Source organism: Tamandua tetradactyla, chromosome 9 (assembly GCF_023851605.1).
Source record: "Tamandua tetradactyla isolate mTamTet1 chromosome 9, mTamTet1.pri, whole genome shotgun sequence".
Classification (NCBI taxonomy): Eukaryota; Metazoa; Chordata; class Mammalia; order Pilosa; family Myrmecophagidae; genus Tamandua; species Tamandua tetradactyla.
The window spans coordinates 47,735,386-47,754,266 of NC_135335.1; the positions used below are offsets into that span (position 1 = coordinate 47,735,386).

The 18,881-nt window shown below is 34.5% G+C and overlaps 1 protein-coding gene across 41 annotated transcripts in view; it reads right to left on the reverse strand.

Moving 5' to 3' along the window:
• Positions 1 to 18,881, reverse strand: part of LOC143647089 (anomalous homeobox protein-like) — a 343,658-nt gene that overhangs the window by 302,620 nt on the left and 22,157 nt on the right. For 18 of the 41 annotated variants that reach the window (XR_013157830.1, XR_013157829.1, XM_077116712.1 and 15 more), the window contains exons 3-6: positions 18,304 to 18,467; positions 14,501 to 14,583; positions 13,837 to 13,872; positions 9,997 to 10,110 (exon numbers count right to left, since the gene is read on the reverse strand). Coding sequence is in view for 8 of the 41 variants with exons in the window: in XM_077116754.1 (XP_076972869.1) it covers positions 9,997 to 10,110; positions 13,837 to 13,872; positions 14,501 to 14,553 (203 nt within the window). In the remaining 33 variants the exon portion in view is untranslated. Of the gene's footprint in view, positions 1 to 142; positions 969 to 9,996; positions 10,111 to 13,598; positions 13,640 to 13,836; positions 13,873 to 14,500; positions 14,584 to 18,303; positions 18,468 to 18,881 lie in introns of those variants that run through there. The other 23 variants (XM_077116721.1, XM_077116714.1, XM_077116723.1 and 20 more) reach the window with 8 other exon arrangements.

Below are 18,881 nucleotides of genomic sequence, written 5' to 3' on the forward strand. Positions count from 1 at the left end.
CACATGCCTAAATTCCTGTATAAAGTACATAGAAAGACCATACCTCCTACAGAAAGAGAGCAAACTACAAGCAAGGAAAATTAAAGCAATGTCTACAGGCTAGGAAGATTCATGTTCCCTCTTAATAATATATAAAGCAATATTGACCAGTCACCTTTTTATTTTATTCTCACGATGTAAAGTTCATTGAGGATAAGTTGCTCTGTAAGTGAGAAATCTAGACCTAGAGAACACAACAGATTTGTGTTCCAGTCAGAACTTTTCCATCTTCTCAGTGGTTGAAAACTTCCAACAATGCAACAAACAAACAAAGAAAATTTTAAAAAGTAAATTAAAAAAAAAAACTTCCAACAATGGGCTAAGTGTCTACACTGGAGTCTTGAAGCAATGCATAGCTGGCCTCCAGATCTTTGCCTATCTGGAGATGAAGGATTCAGACAGGATTTGAACAGAGAGAGAGCTAATAGATGAATTCTAAAAGACAAGGCAACCGAAGAGCCAATAGATCCTATATTTTCATTCCATTTTTATTACTGCATTTCCCCTTGTCCAGACTCTTGTCAATATGGACAAGTCAGAGAGCTTCAAAAGAAGGAAATTCATTGGCTGAATACTGGCAGCTAGATGAATTGCTGTTGCACAAGACAAATTTCAAATTTCTCAAACATATTGTTTTCCATCCAGAACTTGAAGTATGCACAGCTACAAGAGCATCATTCACGGTGTATGGAATCGTGCTCAAATAAGTTTCTCAAACATAGGTTTTTACAGGAAAAGGTATTTCTGGAGTTCCTGGACACCAAGTCCTACACCACATGCCTTAATAACAGATTTAATAAATGCATTTGAATAAGCTAGCAGCTTCAGGTGAATTAGCCACATTTCTCTCTGAACTGCAGATATCTCTCTGGAGCTAGGACCTTTCAAAGGGACTAAGATTCCTGGAGGTGTTAGAAAGACAGCCATACCTGAAAGAGAACAAATGATCATATGATTGTAGAGAAGGAAAGAATTTATTCATGATCTTAAAAGACGGGTGCTTCATTAAAAAATGATGGCTGGCACTCCAAGCAACAGAATGTCACAGGCTTTAAACCCAAAGCTTACTACACAGGTTCCTTCATGATTTCTCCACTGACTGGATACTCCAGGTATTACAGACTATCTGGATAGTCTAATTCAAATTTCCTGCTGATGGTCCCCACTTTTTGTATTAACTCGGCAGACCTGAGTTTATCAAGCCCTGTACATATCAAAGAAAATACTGTCTTCAACATTGATTTTTGTTTGGCCAGCTCTTGAGAGATAAATTCTGATCTTTCAGAATGTTCTGCCAGATAAAAGGGTTTTTATATGCCTGAGGCCTTGGGCCATGGTGTACCAGTGTGACCAATTAAGTTTAGGTAAACCTCTTGATTTATGATGAACGTCTGAGCACCTGAGGTCAGTCAGACAGGCACTGCCTGCTTACATAAAGGAACTCCAATAACAACCACAGGTACCAAGGCTCCTGTGAGTTTCACTGGTTATCAATACTTCACACATGTTTTCCCACAATGTTCATGGGAGAATTACATGCAACTCCATTCATCTCCACTGGGACGTTTGCAACTTGTTTCTCCTGTATTTTGCCCATGCCCCTTTTTCCTTTTTGATGATAATCTATATCATTTCACTGTAATAATCATAAATGTGAATTTACAGTTTCTCAGCCATGTGAGCCTTTTTAGTGAATCATCAAGTCTGAGGGTTGTTTTGGAGATACCTTGTCAATCCTTGCAGTAACCATTGGTCTTCCATTAAATATTTGTTCCTTCAAAAAATAAATCAGCCTACCAATCATAGACTTGCAAAAATAAGTACAGGCAGGTTTCTTAACTTCTCTAACCTTTTTTATGACATACAAATTAGTTAATTTTTTCTTGCAGGATGTTTATCAAATTTATATTAATGATCATGTATACAGGGAAGTAAACTGAAAACAAGATTGCTACTTCTCTTTGAACATAGAATCAAATGTCCAAGTCAGAGATTGAGAAAATGTACACTTCAGCCTAAAATATGCTAAGTAAAGTATTGAAGAAATTAAAATAGTTTACATTAGCAGATTTCTGCAGTAAATTGAAGAGCAACAAATCTCTAGTTTGAAACAACATCATCAGTTTGGTGTAAGGTGTAAAAGCAACAGTTAAATCAGTTTCAATTCTTCTCTCTGTGCTAGTTATACAAGTACCTCACATTTGTGCTTCTTCTTCACAGTTCTATCATTTTACCCCCATGAACTAGCTAGTTCTCCAAATGTCTGGCAAGATATAAAGGTACTTTTTTGGTGGGGCATCTTTGAATCTCAGCCATAGGCTGGATCATAACAGCTTTGCTCCAGTGGATTTCAGTTCCCAAAACCCAGCAGACTTCAGTACAGACTGAATGTCTTACATTGTAAATTCCTTTTGAGGAACTTTTTGACTTTTACTTCCAGAGGAAATCCTTTTTAGGAAAAACATAAATCATTTTAGAGATGGATTAAGTACCTGTTTGCCCCTTTTCCTCTTAGAAAATTTCCTGACCCTAAAGTAAGTCTGATTGCAAATTCTCTAAAGGCCAACTCTGTAAATTACTGGCCAATATTCATGAGGATATAAAAGAGCTCCATGTAACTTATCCAAAGACAAGGTATGCTTATTTCCCCATAACTGAGAAAAACAACTACATTCTTCCTGAAACAAAGATGTTTCCCTAAAACATCTTTAATTTAAAATTTAAACTGAATATACAAAAATGAGAAACCACAAAAAAAAACAAAGAAACAGCGTATCACTTCTGCTTAAACCACTAATAATAAATGTTTAGGTGTTATCACGTATGCTTCTCATGACACACACACACACCATCATGACAGATACATATAAAGCCTTTTGTGTTCTATTTTAGTTTCCCCAGTTTTGTATCCTCTCCAGAGTATTTTTCAATGTATATTTGTCATTTTCCAATATATATGTATTTATGAAAAATATGCCAGACTCAAAGAACAAATATTGTATGATTCCATTTACATGAAATAACTAGTATATGCAAATTTGCAAAGACAGATAATGGAGTACAGGGTACCCAGGGCATCAGGGAGTAATCATGAGAGATTAATACATAATGAAGGTAAGGTTCTGTTTTGGATGATGGACAATTTTTCATAATGGATGGTGATGATGACAGCTCAACAGTGTTAATGTTATTAAAACCAATGAAGTGTATGTGTAGGAGTGATTGAGATGGGAAATTGTACAGTGTATATAAAAAGGAGACCTAAATGAAAATGACTGTGAAATGATATCTATGATCCTTAACTGGATCTAATAATGGAGGAGAAACTGTCCAACTGAGCATTATTGGGACAATTGAAAAAATCAGAATATAGACTATATGCTTTATATGAATGCTAAATGTCTTGAGCTTGAAAATTCTAGCTAATTTGGTTGTATAAGTGAATAACATGCTTTTAGGACATATACATGCAAATTTTAAGTGGTAAAGGGGAATGATGTATGAAACCTCTTCTGAAATATTTGGAAAATTGATAAGGAGGTAGGTAAATAGATAGATAGATAGATGAAAGACAGAGAGGAAGAGAGAGAGAGAAATATAGGGCTGATTATGAAAGGAGGGAAAGAGAGAGTGAGAGAGAGAAAATATTAAAAGTTCTTAACCCTAGGTTTCTAGGTGAGAGTTATACTGGAGTTCAGTGTATTGTTTTTGTATTATTTTTTGTATTATTGTTGAAACTTTTTAAAAGCTCTTTAACTTTTAAAAGTTAAAGAAAATAATGAAATAATGCAAGTAGTACTTTTAAAATATAGATGTCAATAACTACAACAGCTAAAAGTTTTAAGAAGCTACCTGTGGAAATCCAGGCATAAGAAGTAAATGATGATATGAAACAGCTGGGTTTTATTGTTTTTGATTTCTCTTTTTTAAAAAATACTTGATTTCTAAAGAGCTTACTCTGAAAAAAACATAAAAGTTAATTTAAAAATATCAAGTAGTCCCCACAAGTATTTGGTGAGAATTTTATTTTAAAATTTGTACATTCAAATAAGATAAAATCTAAACTTTTTAAAAAAGAACACTATTTATGATTTAAATATACTTTAAGAAGACCAGATACTCTGATAGGCTCTCATACTGGAAAACATCCCAGTGCTCCATTATTTAGAGTGAACCCACTTGAAAAACACTGCAGACCTCTTAGGAAAATAAAGCAGTCCTCAGTGAATAGCAACCACCAACACAGCAAAAGTATCACCAAAAGGAAAATCACAACGTTAAACTTACAACTGAAACTAGAATGAAAAAGCCACATGAAAGCCAGGGTTGCCCTGTAAGTGTGCCCAACCCATAACCCCAGAATTTTGCTGGATATCAACCCACTGAGAAATAGCCTTTCAATCTGATAAATTGGGAGCTAAACCTGACTCCACCCCATGCTTAGCCACATATTCAGCAAATACCTTCAATTGCAGAGAGAGACTTAGAAAAATCTGTGGCTGCTCAGGTAAACCAAAGCAAAACCAGTCAGTTTATGTTGGAACTTGTGGGAAATTGATAATTAATATCAGTAGTCTTCCTTAGTAATATCTGTCACCCACCACTCATGAAAGTCAGACATTTGATTTATAACATAGTCTCAGGGTGAAAATTTCATTGCAAGAAATATCACTAAAAAGGATCCAATTTGTAGTGCCCCATCATCTACAAGAAACCAAATCAAATCACCTAAGTGCAGACTTTTGAAGATTGCTAAAATTACAAAGTTAAAACGTATAGCTCATAATCATATTCAACAACTAGATAAGGAAATAGTTTTCCCTGAGCAAGAGACAAACAAATCTATAGAAAGCTGCAGAAGATGGTTTCAGAGTGTACATACTGAACACACAAAAATTGATATGTGAATTAAATACTTTAAAAGTGTTTAAATAGATCATCAGTTTTAAGAAGTACAATAAATTAACTTATTTTAGTCACACCGTAGGGGGACTAAAGGACAAGAAAGAAAGGGAACTAAAGCAGCCACAGCAATGGAAACCAGACAAGACACTGTGATCTCTTCAAAAAGTTAATGATAAATATTTTTTCAGTTAAAATTGTTTAGCAAACACAATCAGCTTTCAAGCATGCAACATGAGTTCTGGAAACTTGACAACAATGGTAATAAAGTTTTAAAATTCCTGCATAAAATAGAAGGGATTAAGATAAAAGAGCCAAACCATATGACATTACTTCCCACCGAAAATAAGTGGCAAGGTATTATGAACAACTTCCAAATACAAGAAATAGGACAAAATGCCAGTCAGTATTCACCAATAGTTCCTATTATCTGTGTCTGTGCAAGAAGAAGCAGAGGGAAACCACTGAGCCTTGGATAAGCCTTAGGATAAGAAATCAATAGGTGTTCACTTGAAATCAAACCATGGCAGGCACCCACCTAATCACAAGGAAAGGTGGCAAGGAAAGTATAAACTCAAAGTAAAGAAGATAGCACTATTAGAGATTAAGAGAAATTATGCAGTTTAGGAAAAATGAATCATATATGCAGAAAATGAATGAAGGAAATACTGAAAAGAGTGATGTGGAAAATTTTCCTGAATCAGAAGCAAAGCCTAAATTTCAAATCAAGTGATACAGTATAAATAAGGAAAATTGTCAGCAAATGATTGCGTTGAGTCAGAAGTGTTCTCATTATTGAACTTTTATTGTTAAGAAAGAGCTTTTCAGGCACCTAGCAGAAAAAGCAATTCTCCTAAAAGGGAAATCAGAAATTCAACCATCAATATTTAACCCCAGAAGTCAACATATCCAAGTTTAAAACTTACTGAGGCTCATGATTGACTTTTTTGGGGCATGGGCAGGCACCTGGAATCCAGCATTCCAGCAAGGCAGGTGAGAATTCTGCCACTGAACCACCATCACACTGCCCCAAGAAAACTTTCTGAGGAAAGTATATCCTAATACTATTATTCTCAATCAAGCTTTCATTCTAGAGTGAAGACAATAAGCAAACATTTAGAAACATTGTAACAAAATTACTAAGAACTATAAATCACATGTTCCAGCTTAAAAAAATATTTCTGAAGTATGAAAATGTTCATTAAGTCAAATATCTCAGAAATAAAATAGCAGAGGGAAAAAACAGGAAGATTAAGGAATACTCAACATAATGAAGATTTTAGACCTTAAACCCAGATCTGATAACTCTACTCACAGTTGTTGTGTGTGTCAGTGTCCACGTGTGTCTATGTTTAATGCTGAAAGTAGCATATAAATCTTAAATAAATAACATCCTTTACAAAATAAAGAATGTATTAATTCAATGAACTTCTTAGCTCACCACTTAGGGGCAGATCCTGGCATCATTACTGAGGTTACTAGGAAGAATAAACGTGATCACAGTCCTCAAGAGCAAATATGTGTGTGTGTGTGTGTGTGTGTGTGTGTGTGTGTGTGTGTGGTGAGTGCAGGATTCCTTTGAATTTTCTGTCCATAAGATCTTGTCATATGCAATGAAAAATAGTTTACTTCTTCCTTTTCCATTAGGATGGCTTCTTTCCCCCTGTCTGAATTTCCTGCCTATAATCTCCAACACTATGAGGAATAAATATGGTCACAGTCCTCCAGAGCACATGAGTGGATGGAGAGATTGGAGCTACAAATGCTAATACATACCATATAAAGACATAGTATGTAATAAATATGTTATTTGAAAGGCCATATTTTGTCTGAGTCATGTTATAATATTTGGGTTTACAAAGTAGAGAAAGAACAGAATACTTTTTTTATTAATTGATATCAATATTTGAGCATCTGCTGTGAATCCAAAATTATCTTAAGTACTTTATATACTTTATCATCCATCTATCTATAGATGGATATATATTTTCCTAATTATCTACCAATTTATCATTCTCCTTACAGCAAAACTATGAGGGAAAATTATTTGTCCATTTTTTAAATAGAATGGAGGAAAGAATCAGAAAAAAATAATTGCAGCAAGTGTACAGTTAATAAATAGATAAATATAATTCAAACCCAGAGTTAGTTCTCTCCAAACCCACTCTTAAGGTAATCCTGCACACTGAATAGGAAAAAATGAGTTTACCTTTGGACTAACAGTGTATATTTGTATGTGTTTTACTTCAGATACAGTTATAGACTTTTCCAATATTAATATCACACCTGGCCAAGTTTCCATAAGATGATAAGGCTAAATTAGATGAAGGTTAAGGTGTCAGAATTGGGAATAAAGACCAGATGTGATGTTTCCCTTTCTTTATCTCTTGATACTCACTTCAGTGACTGCTATTCATAATCATAGTACATAAATTTGATTTGGAAGGCAAAATGAAATATAGAGGAAAAAGTGAACCATAGAAAGTCTTTGTATGGACTTATTCCAGTGGTCATCTTAAATTCATTAATATGTTTGAATTTTATGAAATTCATAAAGTTCTGTCTTCATACAGTATCACAAGGAATATACAGGTACTGGGTATGGAAAAGATTTCCTATAACCTTCATAGTCTTGTAGAGGGACATCAACAATAATAACCACACATCAAACTTTATTTTCATCATCTCATACAGGACCTTTTGTTGGCTGTTCCCAAGACCAACTCCATTTGGAGATCCTCTAGAAGAACTTATAGGGTTCAACATATGGGACTCACTCCTGGGTAAGATTTATTATAGCTAAGTAGAAATTTACATATCTGTCTCATTAGGGAAAATGACACAGGCAACATGTGCAGGAATCCCTTGGCAGGCCTCCTTGTGATTTCTTCCTCCCATGAGAGGGTAAGGAGAGTGCATTAATCTTGGAAACAAAAATACAACAATATGTATAGGATGTTTCTGCCCTGAGAAGTCAATTGAAGGCTCAGTGCCCAGGGTTTTTATAGGAAGCTAGCCATATAGGTACCTTCTCCCTGTCATGTATGCAAATCCCAGGCTCTCAGAAGGAAAGCAAGTTTCTACATAAACCATGTTATTTTTACAAATGGTTTAGGCCCAGCAAGCCACACTTATATGGGAAAGTTTTATATATGGGTGTTCAGACCTGTTCACATATGATGTTGCCAGAGAGAGCCAAGGGCCCACCTTGCAAGCAGGCCTTTCTAAGGACACCCTCTCAGTCCTATGTGCAAACTCTTTTCTGCACAGGTCTCAATTTCTGTCTAGAGCCTTTTGGTTAAGTATGAGCATCTCATATGCTTTAACAAGTTCATTCAGATGTTGGGACATCATCTATGTACTCTAGCTTCTTAACCTTATCCTCCCACTCCCCTAACTATATATCTATGTACTATGTCACAGTTAGCATCTGACAAATGATAAAGAACTGATAAACTGATAAAGAGGCTGAAAGCTAATAATATCTTCAAAGAAATGATAAATTCCCATCAACCTAATTTCAGGCTTGGCTAAACTTCTTGCATGAGTATGCATGAAATAAAAACATATTTCTGACTGAAATAATTTACCACTTTACAGATTGTACTCTAGGAAACTTAACCAAGAAAGAAATTGATGCAAATAGCAGCAGGTATTCAGATATTTGTATTAACTCAATAAATAATGGTTGCAAATTAAATTAAAATAATGACTAATTTTTAAAAATATGTAAAATGCTACATGAAAGAAATACAGAAAAGTTGAAAATGACAGAAGACATTATATGACCATTTCATTTTCAGAAATAATAATACAGAAATTGGGTTCACTTTTTTCTTTGTAAAGTTATTTAATTAAAAAAGCAAAATGAACAAAATTTAATAAGTGCCATTATGATGTTCACAAATAGCTTATAAGTGCATAGCTTCTAAACCAGAAACATGCAAAGAGCATTAAATAAAATTTCAGCAAACAGAACAAAGATATTATCAAATGCCTAGTATACTTTTCTCTCAAGAAAGAAGGGTCTTGTTATTTGAAGGATTGATGATTGACAGGCAATAAGAGCAAATAACTACTATTTGTATCCTATTTCCTGTACATAAAAATATCAAAATCCCCCCCCAAATAACTCAATGCTGCTATCCTACATACAGCCACAAACACCATCTGTCCTCCTTAAGTAGGTGTCTCAAATGTCATCCATTTATTGTGCCAGTTTCAAGTTCTGGAACTCTAATTAAGCAGCTCTGTATTTCTAATTATGCTTTTCTTCTATTTAGTTTTAAGTTGTCATCACGTAGGGGTCCAAGAATCTATGTTAAAATTATAATATTTACATGCAAATGATAAGATTCATGAATCTGAAAAAATATATACTTCAGCATACATGAATAAGTTGGCCATACTCAATATCTATGGGAATCTCTGACACATCTTCCTCTTTGAAGAATAAAATAGGCAAAAGAAATATAGGGAATAAATTTATGCATAAATTATATATAAAGGATTACATATAAGTCATTTTAAGATATGCACATTAAATTCTGATCTTTGACAATGCTGTGTGATACACAAATTGATCACACATTAGAATAGTGATTGTTGGTATGTCAAATTGTAGTGCGAAAACCAGGAACGAGGTCGCCAGCCTCCAGGAATGTTCTGTGAAGTTAGAACAGGCTGAGACTAAGGATCCATAGTTTCAGGAAGCAGGTTTTATTTTCTATGGCCATAGGGCTCAGTCAAGTAGCCTCTGAAAGTCTGAGCCCTGAACAAAAGGCAACCTTAGCTTTTATAGACAGAATGACATGTTAAAGACATGGTAAATAATTGGCTGATTTAAGTTGAGAATGGCCCAAAGCTGAACCATTTAGGGAGGGGTCCCCACCCCAGGAATGTCTTATCTTGTCTACTTGGAGCTTCAGCAGTTCCTGAAGGCTGGGGGGGGTTTCTATTGAAGGAATGTGTCTTATCTTGCTTCGCTGCAAGGAGAGGGGGTTTTGGGATTTTCCACAGAGAGCACAGCTGAACCAGAAAGAGGGGGAGGCCCACCTGCTACAAAATGTGTTACTGATGTGTCCACATATCAGTTCTATGAGCCATCTGGTAAGGCAGGTGAACAGTCTCATCTCTTTTTCTTGGTGATGCACACAGTCGTAATTTATTCTGTATGTCACAATGGGAATTTTGGGGGGAAATAACATTGTGAACTTTAAGCAAATTCCAAAAAAAGTAATTGTTCAGGCTGTATTATCTAACTGAAGTATAATAAAAAATGAAATGAGTATATTTCCTCAATTCTAGAATTTACAAATTTTCACAATTTAAAACTTCCAAAATTAAATTAAGTCTTAATTATTTAGAAGTAGATATAACTTTAACACAGGGCAGCAATTTATAATGTTGTTGTCAATTCTGCTTGTCTGTCCATTCCACCCAATAAATGTTTAACTTAGTTACTAATAAAGCTCTTTAAATAGGTTAAACAATAGAACTCTTTAGGGTTCTCCCTTCAATTTAGAATTTACAATGGTAATAAATCGGATGTTAAAGAGAAAATTCTGAAAATTAGTTTTGTGAGTCTTAACTAACCAGTGATATCCAGTTTTTGAAAGAAACAAATACTGCAAGAAGTATTTTAAAAGGACTGCCAGGCTGCATGAAATGCCCTTGGGCTGGGCTAGGGAATGCATTTCCTCTTATCTCTAATTCAGAGAAAATGTGTTCAGAGAGATAGGTCTAAGAATCTGATATGTTTCCTTCTGCAGACTGGGATAGAAGTGTGAGAGTCATAATAAACTGATTTCTGATGTACATCTGAGAAATCTAGAGAATATATACTGTTTTGATAATAGATCAAGTGGGTGCTTATTTCTAAACTGAGGGAAACTAGAGAGTCAAGAGTTCTTTTGGCCAAAGGACACATGAGTGTTCTTTAGCCACATGTGACCATATAAGAAAGAATCAGCCTGAAATTGTCTTAGAGACATACTGCCAGTGCCTACAGGTTGAGAATGCTGCTTAGGAGGCCAACGGGTAGATATGTGTTGGAAATTGAATCATGTTCCATACAAAGACATACTGAACTCCTACTTCTGGTCCTGTGGGTGTGAACCCATTTGTAAAGAGTAACTTTAAAAATGCTTGCTTAAAATGAGGCCAACGTGAAAGAAGGCAGGCCTCTATCAAGTATAACTGAAGAAAATTATGATCAAAGGAAATTGAAAACAGAGACAGTAGCCCAAAGACAGAAGAAGCCAGAGAATGAGACAGATGGCCATGTGACAGAAGCAAGGATGTAAACTTAGGAACCCCAAGGATTGTGGCAAACCAAGCCACCACCAAAACAACCCAGGAGAAAGCATAGCCTGTCAAGACAATTTTGACAGTCTGTGCTTTCAGGGTGCTAGGTTCCAAAACCATGAGATAATTAATCCCTATAGTTTAAGCAAATCAGTAATGATTTTTGCCACAGCTGCCCTGGAAAACTAACAGAATGCATTCAACTCACAGTGAGTGGAGGAGAGGATGCTAAAGAACCAACTGAATACATCCAGCATAGACAGATCTAACTTTAATCAACTGCCAAACAGAGAGAAGTCAATGCTTAGACCACTTCAACAGAATAGAGTAAGACCCTGGTAACATTGTAATGCTTTCACAATTTCAAATATCCCCACAACTCTTCCAACATTGTCATCAATTATGCACATCCCTGCATTTCCTCTATCGCTGTGCCTTCATCATCTCTCCCCAAGGCTAACTTTGTTAGAAGTCATGCCCAGAGGGACAAGTATTAGGAAACAATTAGCTTTGCTAGCAATTATGCATATGTATCCTCTTGGCTCCCTGCCTTCTTTGTCCATTCCCACCATGAAGCCCTGCCTTCTCCACTAGTCAAAGCTCTATTTTACTCACCAAGCTGAACCTGTCTGAGTCATCCATTCTTTGGGCTGTTGCACCCTCACAACTTGGCGGAAGACTGTCTTTCTACACAGCCCCTCATCTTTCTTGGAACAATCCTGCCTGCCATTACATGCTGCTTTTTGCCCAATTTCAACACCCTTAAAGCATCATTAAAAGACAAGTGCATGGAGGACATGGAATAACAGCTTATTATACTCCCTGTCATGGTCAGGTTCATGTGTCAACTTGGCCAAGTGGTGGTTGGGCAAGGGCTGGCACGTCTCTTGCGATGAGGACATTTCATAGAATTAACTCATGATCATGTCAGCTGTATCCACAGCTGATTTCATTTGTAATCAGCCAAAGGGGCATGTCTTCTGCAATGAGTGATGCTTAATCTAATCACTGAAAGCCTTATAAGGTGGATTCTGAAGAGAAAGGCTCTTTCCTGTTTCAGTTGGTGAGCCACTCCTGTGGAGTTCATCCAGACCCTCCATTGGAATAATCAGTATCACAGCAAACTCTGCGAATTTCGGACTCTACGTTCCCATGGTCACGTGAAGCATTTTTATAAATTTTATATTTGTGAGGGTTCCCTGTTGATTCTGCTTCTCTAGAAAACCCTAACTAATACACTCCCTCAAGAGGCCTTCTTAAAATAGACCTTAGGCAGGAGAAAGTAATTTAAATGAATTTTGAAATTGCACTATGAATTGGAGTGCATATTCTTCTGAATTGAGATGTTTTGTGATTATAAGTGTTTTTATTACCTTAGAATTATTCAGAAGTCATGAGACTTGCCCTAAATTCTATCCAAAAGGCAGGTCAGCATTTGCTCCAGAATGTGTGTGTTTTGGGGGTGAGGAGGGTATAGCAGAGGGAGGAAATGGTCAGAATTAGGTCTGGCTTTTTTCAATTTAATAGTTATATTTGTGATGTTAAGCTAGCAACACATGCACATGGATTTAAACCCAAATTTGGATATCTAATCTTCACATTAAAATGTTTTGTTAAATATTTCACTAATGTATAATAGACATCATGATTTAGGGAAGACAGCATGCTGATGTAATAATAAGACACAGAAAAAATTTTAAACATATACCTACTGTGTGACCCAGCATTCTACTCTTAAGTACCCATCTGGGAGGAGTGAAAGCATATTTCCTCATTAAGATTTACACATGAATGCTCATAACAGCTTATTTGTAAGAGCCAAAAACCCCTTCAAATATTCCTTCAATAAATGAAGTGATAAACATATTGTGGTGCATCTATATAATGGAATACTGCTATTCTGAAATGTAAAATAACAAAGTATGGACAGTGACATGGATGAATCTCAAATAGTTCTCTTCTGTGAAAGAAGGTAGACAAAAAAAATACATGAATTTATATGAAATTCAAGAAAATGTAGTCGGATTTTTAATGAAAGCAGGTAATTGTTCCCTGGAGAAGGGGGATAGAGGAGGAAAGGGAGGATTGCAAAGGGGCATGGTGAGATGTTTGGGAGTTGATGGATGGATGCTATTTTAATTGTGGTAATATTATCATAGGTGCATAGGAAGTTCAAAATTTTTAAATTGCACATTTTATATTTGTGGAGGATATTGTTTATCAAATATAGCTCATTAAAATGTTAATAAAATAACTACATAAAATTGCTGTAAATAATTTCATCCCCATATAAACTTTTTAAAAGAAAAGGATAGGGTGTGCCATGGTGCCTCAACAGGTAGAGTTCTTGCCTGTCATGCCAGAGACCCAGGTTCGATTTTTGGTGTCTGTCCTTGTAAAAAGAAGTAAAAGATAGAAAATTCCATTACTGGAAAACTCCACCATTCATTTCACAAAAGTATATAACCCTATTCCCCAAAACTGTATCATTATAAAAATATATGCTCATTTCACTTGTGAATATAGATACAAAAAATCAAAAATATAATACTAAGACAGGAAATGGTGGCTAAATGGCAGAGTTCTCACCTGTCATGCTGAAGATCCAGATTTGGTTCCTGGTGCCTGCCCATGTAATAAAAAATAAGATAAAATAAAAAAATACATTATAAAAATATATAATAACAACACCTAATCAGTTACTTAAAATAATAAATGCATTAAAATCAAATAAAATTTATTTCAGGACTACAAGAATGATACAGTAGAACAATAAGTTTAATAGAGAAAAAAGTAAATGAGTGTACTCACTGATGTTGAGGAGAAATTTGAAAAAAATAAGTTTCTCCTGGTTTTCTTAGAATATTTTTTTCAAGGAAAATAAATTCCTATCTCAAATTAACATTCTAGCCATCGTTTAAAAGTAAATTACTGTATCTGTTCACTTTAAAGTTCAGAGTAGAACAAGGATATCAGTTATTTCACATGACTTTCAAATTTATTGATGACACAATATTTAAAATATATTTACTATGTTCAATTTGTAAGTGAAAAAGAAAATTTAATATTATCATTACTTTGGAATGATTTAGTTATTTACTTTAAAAGACAAGTTCATCCAATTTGTAAAGTGAATCAGTGAGTGTATTTGGAGGTCATAAAGAAGTTTTATACCATAGTTTTATACAAATTGAGTATTTAAAAATTAATAGCTATGGTCTTTTTCTTCTTGTTATAATTCAAGTTCTCTCACCTTAAATAACTACAACACTGGATAAAATGCATCAAGCATTTCTTTTCAGACATTGAAGGGCAGACAGCACTGGGTTGTGATCCCTGGGTAAGGGAACAAATGAAAAAGCTTTACAATCTCTTTGGCTTTCTATTTATAAACACTTTCCAGGTATTAACATAGTGAAGACAAACAGAGAGTCACAGTTTTACTGAGCTGAAGAGACAGAGACAATGAAGTTTGGGAAGAGCAGTTGAAGATCCTAGAATGTGTGGGGAAAATATCAGAAAAAGTAAAACTTTGGAGAACAACTTCTGAAATCTGCAAGGTAGTCCCTTAATGATTTATTTGTCTGAATAATATACTCCTGTTGCATGGTGTGAGATTCCATGAAGCTAGACATGACACAACTACCAAGAAAAAAATTATCTTGCAGTGACAAACTCAGATTTGGGAGATGTAGAGTTATGATCTGCCACATTGGGCAGACTTCTTTAAACATTTACAGCATTCAATGGATTACCCAGAAAAGCCACACATTGGGAATATGGTTAAACCATCCCCAGCTTCAAGTCTACTCTAGATGTTGCTAACAAAACTTTTAAAAAATCTTCAAAAGGATCAAAACAAGCCACAAAATGATCAAACTTGTCTTCTTAACTGAAAAAAAAATTCTTAAAAGAAGATACTATCTGGATTGGAAACAACATGTTGTTCAAAATTTCCAGTATTCAATAATAATATATTAGGCATGTAAAGGAGTAGGAAACTATAACACAATAATAAGTGAAAAATCAGCCTATAGTCAAAGACCCAGAAATGCCTCAGACAATGGAATTAGAGGCAATGGTTTTGAGCAGCTATTACAAATATGATCAAGGAATTGAAATACAACATAAAAATAAAGAAGAAAGAACTGGAAGCTAAAAACATAGAATGCAAATTTGTAGAGCTAAAATGAGCAATATATTACTTAGCTGCATTAAAGCAGTATGATCCCTTCAGAAGTAAAAAATTGGTGCATAGAGTAAACACATTGAAAAATTAATATAAACTCATTGGCCTCTGGCACAATGTCAAGTTGTTTAAAATGCTTAATTGGAGTCTCAGAAACAAGAAGAGAAAGAAGATAATTAAAAAATAATAGTGATAATTTTGAAAATATGATAAAAGCTATAAACCCACAAATCTAAAACACTCAATTAACTTCAAACATAGTACATATAAAGAAGCAGAATACATATAAAGAAAAACACACTAAGGTACATCATAACTAAATTGCTGAAAACCATTCTTTAATGAAGAAATAACTATCATGAGCATCCATGAAGGAAAAATAGAACATAAAGAGGAACAAAAATAAATGATTTCTGACTTCTTGAAGGAAAAATTCAAGCCATAATAAAATGGAATACATCTTCAATGTGCTGAATGAAAATTAAAAACTCAACCTAGAATTCTACATGCATTTAAAACAATCTTTGAAGGTGCCATTTGAAAGCAAACAAACAGAGAAGTTACTGTCAGCAGAGCAGCATTATAAGAAACATTACCTCATTAGGCAGAAGGAAAATGATGCAAGGTACAAACTCAGATGAACACAGAAGAATGAAGAATGTCAAAATAAAAACTATGCAAGTAAATATAGTTTTTCTCCTAATTTCTTTAAAATATCATCAACTGTTTAAATGAAAAATCACATCAGTGTGTAAAAAGTTTTAAACACACATAGAAGTAATGTATAAGCAATAGTAAAAGAAAGAGGAGGAAGGGGGTGCAAGGGTAGTGCAGTGGTAGAATTCTCACATGCCATGTGGGAGACCTGGGTTTGATTCCTTGTCCATGCACTTCAGCCCTCCCCCAAAAAAAGAAAGAAAGAGGAGGAAAATAGAAGCATGTTTTTACAAAGCTCTTATATAAATGTTTCAGAATATTATTTGAAGCTTTGCTATGCTAATTGAAACATACATCATGAATATCTCATAATGAAATGAAAGAGAGGAGAACTATTGAACCAACAGAAAAGATGAAAAAGACTAATAAGAGAGTACTTAATCCAAAATATGACAGGGGAAAAAGCAAAAAAAAAATAAAGAAAAAGTAAACAAACAACAAGATAACAAACCAAATCTAAATATATACCATCATGTTAGATTTAAGTGGACCAATTAGATTATAGAGATGGCCAGACTGGAATTTAAAAATTAATAAGAGAATTTAGCAAAGTCACAGGATACAAAACTTTAAGTTGTATGTTTCCACACTAACAAGCAAAAAAGTTGGAAAACTGAAATTTTAAAACTAAATGGAAATAAAAACAAGAGCATCAATACTAAGCTGTGAAAGGATGAATTATAAAAACCAATGTGCAAGCCTTGTATGATAAAAATTACAAAGCATTGCTAAAACAATCAAGATAACAAATTGATAAATATCCTACATAAATAGATTACATAATTCAATATTGTTATAGTGTCAGTTCTCAACAAACACATATATACATTCAACACATCATTCAAATTCTCAGCAGACTATTTTTTATAGAAACTGAGAAGCTGTTTTAAAAAGGTATATGGAAATGCACTAAGCCAATTTCAAAAGATCTAGGGAAACAAAGATAGAGAAAATATATTGTCTGATTCCAAGGTGTACTACAAAGCCAAATTAAACAGTGTGGCATTGGTATAAGAATAGATGTATAGGTTAATGAAGGAAAATATTTATCTAAAAACAGGCTCATGCATTGTATTTAAAATAAAAATGTCAGGGAATTCAGTGGGGGAAAGGACAGACTTTTCAGCAAGTAGTGCTAAGACAAATTGGATATTTTTAGGAAAAAAAATCCTAATCCTTTCACACCATACACAAAAAGTAACTCAAAATTATTATGTACCTAAAAGGAAATGTAAAACTACTAATACTTCTAATAGAAAACTCAGAACAACTTTTTCTTGATTTCGGTAGTGTGGAGGCTGCATGTACCCAAGAAAGCATCATGTTCTTTTAACTCATTCCTGTAGGTGTAGACCTATTGTAGGTGTGATGTTTTCATTAGGTTATACCTGTTCAGATGTGACCTAGCCTATTCAGGGTGTGTCTTAGTCCCCTTTTGGAGTCCTTTGTGAGAGGATAAAACAGATAAAATTAAGAGAGGCTCAAAGAAAAAGGCACCAGAGAAGCTGAGAGACAAGGACACACCTATAGAAACAGAGAGGAAGCCACTAAAGCCAGCAACTAGAAGCAACCACCCAGAGAGAAGGACCAGCAGACATCATCATGTGCCTTCCATGAGATGCTAAGTAAGCAGGAACCCAAAGTTGTGTCCCAGAGGAACTAAGTGAAGGCACAAAATTACTTAGAAAGGAAACCACTGGCATCAGAACTTGATAGCAGTGGAACTGGGAACAAAGATGAACAGATGCCATGTGCTTTCCCAGCTGACAGAGGTGTTCCAGACAGAATTAGCCTTTCTCGAGTGAAGTTAACTTCCTGTTGATGCCTTAATTTGGATATTTTCAGTTTAAATTATATTTGTAAACTTGCAAGCTAATAAATCCCTGTTGTTAAAAGCCAGTCCACTTCAGATATATTGCATTTCTTCAACTTTAGTAAACCAAAACAATGACCCATACATAGACAAATATTTCTTAGAGAGGACACAGTAAGCAGTAACAATAATAAAAAATGAACCTTCTTCAAAATTAAAACTGTCTTCTCTTTAAAATACATGATTAAGTAAAAGAAAATGTAAGTCATACTGGAAGAAAATGATTTCAAGACATGTATCATTGGAAGGACATATCCAGAATATTAAAGACTCTTACCTCATTTATTAGATGAGAAACATAATTTAAAGATCATTAACAGATTGGGGCAGACGTTTCCCAAGGAAGTTACACAAATGACCAAGTACATCAACAGATGATCATCATCTTCAGACATCAGGGAGAAATGCAATGTAAGACCAAACAATGAAACAATTTCTTACCTATAAGAATGGAAAATATATATATAAAGATAACTCTAAGTACCAACAAGGATGTAAAGCAACCAGAAGACCAACACATGTCTGGATCAAGTATGAAATGATGTAAAATTTTTGAAAATATTTTGGCATCTTAACAATGTTAAATCTATATTTACCAATTTACCATGTAATCCACTTGTTAACTTTTAGCTATTTAATGATGATAACTGAAATATTTTTGCATAAATACTTGACTATGAATGTTCACAGATGCTTTATTTTATGATAATTTATAGTAGGTTTATAATAGTCTCAACTTCCATTACAAGGTGAATGGGTAAACAATTTGTGGGATATCCATACAGTGGAATATTACATAGGAGCAACTATAAATAAATGCTATATGGATAATTCTAAAATTAAATGGACTAAGTG